At 30.8% G+C, this 10000-nt stretch overlaps 1 protein-coding gene across 1 annotated transcript in view; it reads right to left on the bottom strand.

Moving 5' to 3' along the window:
* LOC148952055 (uncharacterized) overlaps positions 1 to 10000 on the bottom strand; it is a 318887-nt gene that overhangs the window by 28575 nt on the left and 280312 nt on the right. The window contains exon 29 of the mRNA XM_089089125.1: positions 30 to 177. Within this exon, the coding sequence (XP_088945251.1) occupies positions 30 to 177 (148 nt within the window). The remainder of the gene's footprint in view (positions 1 to 29; positions 178 to 10000) is intronic.

Here is a 10000-nt window from a genome sequence, read left to right as displayed (position 1 = left end):
TATAACTAGACTGACATAGATGTTCTTACCTTGGCACAATTACTTGACTTGGAAGTTGATAGCCATCATCTATAAGAATTGGATCATCAGGTACATGGGATTCTTTGGCGTCAAAACAAGAAATAGTAGATCTTTCTTGGAACGGTAAGCTTGACATCTTCCGTGGATCCTCCAGTCCTTAAAAACCATCCAACATATAAGATAAACATATATAAACATACCTAATACCTATATAACCTAACATAACCTATAACAGTATATTCCAAGGTACCATTTTGCCAAGGCCCCCGTACCAAACAGGTTTTTCACCAGGTTTGCCCCCCGCCTGGATGTCAGCTTCTGGGCGCCACCGTTCGGCGGGAACGGATGTTAGGATCATGTGCGGATTGATCATTTAATGCGAAATCTACAAGTCCCAGATACTTTGTAAGTATAGAAAAAGATTTGAGTGCCACTAGCCCCCCTCTTCAAGCTTGCCATTCCTCAGACTACTTCGATAAGTAAATTCAGACAGCTATTTTTTTCACTCTAGGACACAGGTCCGAAAACGAAAACTCCGGGGTAGATACATCCCCCCCGGGCCTGAGGGCAGGCCGTGCCATCTCGGTCCAGGAGCAGTAGGTGACTATTCTTTAATGGATGCTCGAACACACGTCAGAGAGGTTTAAAGTTAATTGATATTAAAAGTTGTAGTACATGGTGTCAACAAAGATATGTGGTCAACGCTCACATACGCCTCCAAGCCTGGTTGGTTATCTTAGTTATCACAAAATACTATAACAATTTTATGGTTCATTTTTGTTAAAAAATAGAAAAACAAGACTCGCTGCTACATCGATTGTAAAGCCCACTACCCCGAGCACAGGGACCGCTGGGGTCCTGTCTGCTCTGGGTAGCGATATGGTTCTTCCGGACGTGCTACTTGTCTAAACTTCATAGATGGCTAAATGGATTGAAAATAGAAAATTCTAGTTCAATTCTAAAGAGTCAAAAGAGACCGAAGCTTACTTAATCCCCCCACGACCATGTCCCACACACCCATACTAGAAAAATTTTGAGAGAGCACTTTTTTTAAAAATAGTTCAAACATCAGATAATAAAAAATAAGAGGTTTAAACAAACCCATTATTTCAATTCGATATTGCTAATTTTATAAAATTTTTAATACTTTGATTAATATTTTATTTTTTTTTTTTTTAAGCTTTATTCTTAAATAATGAATTTTTATAAAATTTAAATTTTTTTAAATCAAAAACGAAAAAAATTTTATTAAAAAAAAATTTTCATAAAATTTTTTTTTAAAAATAAAAGTAAAGGAATTTAAAATATAATTATAAGATTATACAATTAAATATTGAATCTAGAAAAAGTCAAGAAAATAAATTACTACTAAATAATAAATTGAAAAAAACCCGAACAGAAAACTCATAAAAACTTGTATAAATAACAATAAGAAATTAAAAAGCTAAATTGAAATACATATCTTAAATATAGTAAATATTATACATAATATTAACAAAAAGATAAATAATAATATAAAAAATTTTAATATTTTATTATAAATTACAATTAATAGAAAATACATAAAATAAAAAAAAAATTAAAAAAAAAATACAATATATATTAATGTAAATCAATAAAAAAATATTAAAACTAGTAAAGCTTTAATTGAATATGTACATCAATCTTGATACGAACAAAAATCACTACAAACAAGAGTTTGGGTATAACCTCCTTCTCTCACTGTAAAAATTTGAAACCTACAGCGTCAGTGGCGCTTTTCTGAATACTATATTTTTTTTGAAGAGTATTTTAAAATATAAAAATACAAAAATTTAACATTTTATTTAAAATTATATTATTTTTTTAAATATAAATCAATTAAATAATTTATTTAAATTCATTTTGATTTTTATTTTAATTGATTTAATGAATTGAAAATAAAATTTTTTTTATATACTAATTGTTAAGTTTCTCTCAAATGACGGAGTAGTATTTTTTTTTTTATTTACAGTTTTTAAAGACTTCAGTATAAAAATTCCTGTTTTTATAAATATATTAGTATATAATAAATTTAAAAATATATAATAACATAAAATTAATATGTAATATATACTTATATTAAGTTATCAAAGCTAAACATTTAAAAATGATTATATAAATTTTTTTTTTATTGTAAATATTAATAACAAAAGAAAATATTTGTAATAATTTTTTTTTTCATTGAATCTGAACTGACTCAGTGGTGTTCAATTTTTTACAGGGATAGACTGATGTCAGAACCAGACTTGTGTGTAGTGAGTTTTGTTAGTTTCAAGATTGATTTACATATTAAATTACATATGTACTCGTTTTAATATTTATTTATTGATTTAAATTAATATATATTTTATTTTTGTTTTAATTGATTGTTTATTTAATTTCTGTGCGTTTCAGTTTCATTTATACTTCAATATTAAAATGATTTTTTTTTCGTTTTAAGCTTGATGTTCATATTCAGTCTAAGCATTACTCGCTTAAAGATCTATTTATTCACTTATATTATTACTTCTTGTATGTTTTTGCTATGATTGTTTATTTAATTTCTGTTCGTTTGGGTTTCATTTATTCTTTAATAGTAATTTCCGGTCGTTCTGAGTTTCAATTTTAAAAGGTATTTGTATCTTCGTTTATGAATTTTAAAATGGGCTTTAATTTTATATTAAAAAATTTCTGTACTTAAAGTTTTTTTTTTTTTTTAAATATAATACTTTATTCTAGCAAAAATAAAAAAAATTTAATAGAAAAAAAAACAAATATTTTTTTGTAAGCATTTTTCAAAAAAAAGAAGAGAAAAACGGATTGCTAAAACATACGTCACTGAAAAAAACAGGAACACTCAAAACCAAAAAACAAAATTAAGGCGTAAAATATTAATTAACACAATGAACTACTATTTCTATTCAAAACTATATAAGTGTTTTCAAACTACTTTTTTCTGCAATATTTACAGTATATTTCACAAAGACAAAAGTTTCTAAAAGCGGTTTAGATATTATATCTACTGTGTTTCTCTTGTGTAGTGGTACTAGAAATAAATAATGATTTATTTTCAGTCCACATACATTTTGGTGATTTCGTATTTTTTTGCGACCTAGTCTCATACTTTAGATTCATGTAGCACGTTAGTGAGAGAGACATATGATTAAAGCTGGGAACTAATAGTCCTTTTAAATATCTATGTAATATATAGACGATTACCATCGATAGAGATCCTGGATGTGTTAGTTGTAACAGGGAGTTTTCAATTACACATTCTAATATTAGTAACAGGACCGGGCTTGAAATTACACGGACAAGTTTAGAGTGTTAAATCTTCAAATATGAAAGAAACCATAGGTTCTTAGGGAGTGTAGATCGACATAAGTACAATAACTCAGTAAGTATTACATTTACAATTAGACATATTATTTTTAAATGAGTAATACTATACTTTTGTAATATATAATTTATTATTTTTTATTTTGGTGTCTAGTTGAAATAGAACCGATTAGTAGTTTAAATTATTTTTTTTAAAGTGTATTAAAAAAATTTTAAACGTGTCTATAATTACGCATATTTCAGATGTCGTTTTAAAGTACTATGTTTCACAGTAATTTTGAAATAATATATAGCTTAGATTTAATTCATATTTATTTATCTTACTGAATTACTTTAATAATAATCTAAAATTATTATTATGTTAAAAAATAATTTTATTAAACATTTTAAACATTCGAATTTGGAAAATGTTTCCTAAAAGTGCAATAAATACATCTGGCTGGCAATAAAATAGTATAGCTAAATAAAAATAGTAACTAAAAAAAATATCAGGGTGGTGACAATTTTTTCGTTTATTGTCAATACAAATAAGTAGTTTAGGTTTTTAAATCAGACAGTTCTGCACGGATGTCCAAGTGTAATTACAACAATAAGTTCATATTAATATTTTCACATTGATTCTTAAAAAATAACTGATATTAACGTGACATATTATATAACATATTCCAAAAAATTACTATACAAAATGTGAAAATTAAATATCAAAATACATTATTATTAATGAAAAACAATCGCCTAAGTGTGAAACAACCCTCGCTTAAATCTAAATTGTCATCTCTAATGTGTTATACTATAATTCTAACAAAAACTTGCAACATTATTTTTAAAAACTATCTTACGCGAGTTTGGTTCAGAATCTAGTCAAGTTTGGAGTTAACAAGGACTCTAGACACAAGGTCTCACTCCCGGTCTTTGACTGTATCGAGTATAACGTGTATGTCCTTCAACGGTATTTTATCCTAGCTGTTAGGTTACTTTTGAAGATCACTCCCCCCTGCTCTTTAAGATTATCGCACATTTAAAGCTTAATTAATACGAGCTGCTACAGAGTCAATTGTAGTGAAAAATACACACAGATTTCTACACACACAGAAAAAATACTAAGGCCAGTGGTTTGCAAAGACTCTTGTATATTTTTAATCTTATTTAGAATCACTAAATCATCCTAATTCTTGTAAAAAAAAAGGGTGTAAATGTATAGTGTCAAAAATCATAATCACATTAACCAACATCGTCTTAACCCTGACACCAAACATAATACGGGTGGCTTGAATAACAGCCCTGAACGATATTTTTTCATTAATAAAAGTACCATTCTCGGATTCATCAACACGAATATCATAACCTCATCGTTCCTATCGCAATCTACCAAATAGTCATCACTACCACTCCCTCAATAATAAGTACCGCACTGCGTCATCAGATGTGTTGGGTTGTCCTGTTTCCTGACCCACTGTCAGCCAACCAAACTACTCAGGTTGATTTATGTAATATGTCTTTTTTTAGAAAATACATAGTTTGTCTCTTTGGACCAAGAGGTCTGTGGTCTGCTTGATACTGCCTTCTTTGTATTGTTCATACACAAATATTTTAATTAAATGGTTATTTGTTTATGTTAAAACTCTAAAAGTCAATTATATTAAAAATAAAGATACAGTTCTTTTAAACATATCAAAACATAGACATGTGAGAAGTGATATACTTGATATGTTAAAACTTGATATGTTAGATGATACATTAATTTACTGATTTTATTTAAAATTAATGTTAGAAAACAACATAGTGAGGTTGATTTTATGTTTACTTTAAAATTGAACTTAGATCGTCCTGTAAAATGTCAGGTTTAGCATGCTTATATTACGTGACTGGGCTGTATATCAATAAACACGTATATTTCTAGGTATCTGCACGACTAATAAAAGAAACCTTAGATCAAAAATTTGTGGCTGCCTGGCATGTCGTTAGTGGAGAAAGCTTGTGATTTGAAGTCAGTCACGAACAAAATAATCTGATTTTTATGTTTTATAGTGGTTCGCTTGCTGTTTGTGCATCGAAATGCTCTTGAATTTATCCTCCGTTTAAAGTAAAAGTACGTATATACTCCTAGAAAAGTCGTGGCTCAATTTCACTGAAATGTAACCCACTCACTAATGCTCAGAACTCGTTCAATACAAAACCAAGTCAGCTTAAATAACCCTCCAGAAAACCAATATTACTATATCCTCTTCTTTTTTCGTGAGGATTTTTTTCGTATCAAAGCACCTGATTGACCCTTAGCCCGTGAAAAACATCTTAAGAATAAGGTTTAGTATCTAAAAATGGCAAAAGTTGTCTTTCATTGAGTAAACACATAGAAATCTAATTTTCAGTACTCACTTTGTGCATTAAAAATATCCTTTATTCGTAAATACAGTAGCAAAACCATAAACTACATTTTCTCATCCTAGCAATTGTTGCGTTAAGACCAAGACCAGAACATAATCTACGAGTTGAATGTTCGTCGTCGAGCTTCGTCGAGTGGGCCTCTGACAAGGTTGAACAAAGTAAATAACTAAATCAATAGGTGCTGTCATAAGAATATTCAATTCAGTTAAATTAGTGATTACGGTCAAATGGTGTATTAAGAATCTAAGGGGGGTTTCTTAAGTGAAAATGCAAGAAATAAATAAGATCTTGGGGTGGCACAGGCACAGACCCCCTCCCCCTCTTGACATAACTTTCTGTTATTACTTTTTTATTATTAATGATAGTCTTATATGTGTATTTTTTTTTTAGATAATAATAATTTATCATATTATTAGTAAATAATATTTATATATTAACAAATTAAAATTTTATTATATTATTATAGAATATAATGAGAGATACATTTTATTAATTTTTAATAATTATAGGTAAACATAATCAATCTAAACAATAAGTAATTTATAATTACTTTTGTCTTTTGACATAATTAACTTGAATTTATAGACTTTTTGTCTCGTTATAAATTCTTTGTGACATTGTTAGAATAGTAGTTAGACTTATATTTTTCAATGTGAACTTATGACTGAATTTTAAAAATTTATCTTTTGATATCGTGTCTAGGCGGTGTTTTTTAATTTTACTATTTTGATAAGAGTTTAAATTTCAAATTATAATTGAAAGAATATGCTATAGAATTTATTATAAAATAATAAAATACATAAAATTTGAAAAAAATTACATTTAACAGACGAGAAAAAAAAAAAATTTTTATATATTATATAGGATCTTTAGTAAATTGCTTAAAGTGTTTTTATATTTTATTATTTTTTAAAAAATTTATCGTCTTAAATTCAAAAATATTTTCTCAAAATTTAATTGACTAGGAATAAAATCTTCTAAACACAACTTTAAGGACATATCCATGACTGTTGGTTTATATATTTCCCTTTTTTACAGTTCAGCTATATAACGTACATAGAATTTTGAAGTACCCTCCTCTATAAAGAGATTTCCTCGGTTTTACCATATTAATCTTGTTATCAACGCTAGCCCTTCGTACAATGTTGAATACTTGCTTATCTTTGACATATTTTATACTAGTTAACATCGGTTATGGTATACTGTTGTTGTATCTTTCAATTTAATTATTTTAAAAAAAATATCCGTTGGACCAATATGCTTGGACAAAGAGACAGTTGTGACTAGACCCCGGTGCCGCGCCGGCGGATCGACCGAACCCCGCCGACGAGAGGCCCAGTCGACTTCCGCCCTCGGGTCGTTCCGCCGCTGGCACACCGCATGCACGCTGCCGTCAGCCGTGGCGGCGGCGGTCGGGCGACTTTAACTGATTTTGACGGCAAGTATTTAGTGCGTCAACCGCAAAGTCTGAGCTTTTCCTTATCGTGTGGGTCAGTCGTTCGATTTTGCTGATTAGAAATCAAGCAGAGCGTGCACTATCTCTGAATTTTCGGATCTTTCCCCGAAAAGCTATTCGTCCCCCCGAAAAAAATTGCGTTCCCCAAATCCCCGAAAATCACGCAATCACGGTGCAACCCCGAGTGCTTTATCATCAGTGACTGTCACTGCTACATATTTCTGTGTAGACCATAAGTCTTCACTGCTCTTTTGTTCATTAATTGTACTCTCTTTTTGTTACTTTGAATAAAAACTAGAAAGGTGCAATAATACATTTCAAATATTGCAATTTACACAGTTCTTCATATGCTGACAAAAAAGTATCTTTATGATGAAATGAGTTTAAATCATTTCTAATGTAGTTACCCAATCGCTAGTTCTTACATCATTAGTATTCAATAATTTTATTTTCAAGTTGAATATAATTATATAACGTATTCACTACTATACAGCTTCAGCCTTTTGTTTTATTTTGAAATTGACAGCCTACAGAGTGTTTCTACAGCTGAATTGTAAGTTTGCAGATTTTTTTTTTGCTGTTTTTAGATAAGATTTTCTTAATGTTTAATACTCAATTATTGAACACCTGATAGAAAATACAATCTTCTTTCTGGAACATTTTTACCCCCCCCCCCTCCCAAAACGATAGCCTACGGTTGAGACAAAATTTAGCTATAGACTAAGCTATGTAAAAGGTTGGGAAATTAAAGATTGAACCAGAAGATACCCGACCTGTAAATACATTGTAAATTATTGCCGCTAGGGGCGGGGGATAGGGGGCTATCATTTTTAAATGATAATATCTCATTTTTTTTATTGAAACAGGGATGCTAAAAGATAATTATTTGATCACTCCACACTTTCCACACAATCTTTTCTTTTATTACTATTTTGCGATAATTAGCAGATCACTCCACACTTTCAGTGTAAGATCAGCAATTTCTTGAATGAGCTGTGATTTAACAGCAGATGTAGCAAATGTTTTTTTGCCCTTCGAGAAGAAAAAACTGACCGTATCACATCCACTAATGCAATGTAGCAGCCCTATTGACTCTAAAACAGCACACGATGTTCTGTTCACAATTGTATGGATCGGAAAGACTTTGTCACGGAACTGAACGTAGAGCTCGGGTTTATAGCCCGGGTCGCACCTGCAGAGGAATATTTCGCAAGAGTTCTGTAATAGAATGACCACAATGTCTGTATCATTCGCTTCAACAATTACTAACATACCCTAAAAAATGTCTGATCTAACTTAGCCTCATTACAGTATAGGCCAAGTCTACATAGAAATGTCACAAAATGTCAATCAAACAGTTTGAGATAAAAACTCATTCTTAATTCCAACCTGGTCTTTAGTTTTCATCTTGAAGCCTAATACTCAGTTTCTGTTCACTCATTTCCAGCAATCTGAAAGTTATTTAGCCTACCTGTCCATGACATTACACAGTTACATAAGGCAGGCATTAGGCGTCGTTCAGTTCCTATTCTTAGCTCTAACCACTAACAGTACAGCTTCTCAATCATACTACCAACCTCAAGTTTAATCAGCAACAGAGTTCACAAGATTGTTTCTTTCACGAAAGCTCTTTTTATAATTTTCGTCTTCTTCTTCCTACAAAATGCGTACCTGGGAAATTTGATCTCAAGGTGGAGTTGTAAAACAATTAACCTATAAAAACCGAAGTTGATATTTGGTTGAAAAGTAAAGTTCATATTCATATTTGGCGTTAAATTCTATCATAAAAGATGTGTCATATAATCATTTTGGAAAAATGTATTTTTGCATATACATTTTGACTTATACTTTTTCAAAAAATTCTAGACGGCTTCACCGAACAGTTGAAGCTTTGAACTTTACGGCACTGTGAATCTAAATACTCAAGGTAAATTCTGGAAAAGGATGAAATATAAAAAAATTACAGACAGGTCCAAGATACGTGGTTTAGCGGAAAATGAACCTTTGAATTTTTAGATTTTCGGGGAAAATCAATAAATATTATCCTATAGCTCCTGGGCTATACGAGATATCGGAAAAAATCTAACATCTTCTATGAGAAGACTATGTCAGGAACAAAATGAGATGTCACGCCACTACATCTGAGTGGTACAACCTTAGAAAAAAAATAAACCGTAGTGTCACGTTTTATAGGCCTAAAGAGTCTTTTTTTGCTTTTACAAGGTCAATACTTTATCTACAGCTTTGGCACCACCCATATTCAGAGTCAGCGTGGTCGATATAGTCGGAAACTGTTGTCAAACTGACTGTGTTTTTCTGATCATCTCAACACAGAAATAATCGACATTCGCTTTAGTGGCTCCCTGACTATTAAAGACTGATTTGAATACGTCCCAGTTTCGTATAGATCAACAATCTTTATTTGTATTGCCTTTTCATCGTTGGATGCTCTTTTGAATATGATGCTGGGTAATTATGGCTGGGGCATACCCAGTTCAATAGTTCAGGGCTTGATAAGACGGATTGAAGCGGTAGAAAGATTGGCAACTGGTTTAAGACTGGGAACGACCAGTACTCGTTCTTTTGCGAACTCTGCTTGAAAAATCTTGGTTGCACAGCTGGGGTTGCTCAGCTAAACCAATATGTACGATCTACAGAATAAAAAGCCGCAGTTAGTGCTCAACTACATCCACTACAGCTTCACCTGACCAGAAACTGTCGAGTTAATGAAACAACCAAGGAAAAACCATTAGTTGGTATAAACATGTTTTGTGAGCGTGATGCCGCTTATAAATCTGA

The sequence above is a fragment of the Artemia sp. Qi Xiang Cuo genome, chromosome 5 (assembly GCF_049724085.1).
Source record: "Artemia sp. Qi Xiang Cuo chromosome 5, ASM4972408v1, whole genome shotgun sequence".
Taxonomy (NCBI): Eukaryota; Metazoa; Arthropoda; class Branchiopoda; order Anostraca; family Artemiidae; genus Artemia; species Artemia sp. Qi Xiang Cuo.
Note: the sequence above shows the minus strand (reverse complement) of the source record. Positions and strands in the feature narration are given on the sequence as shown.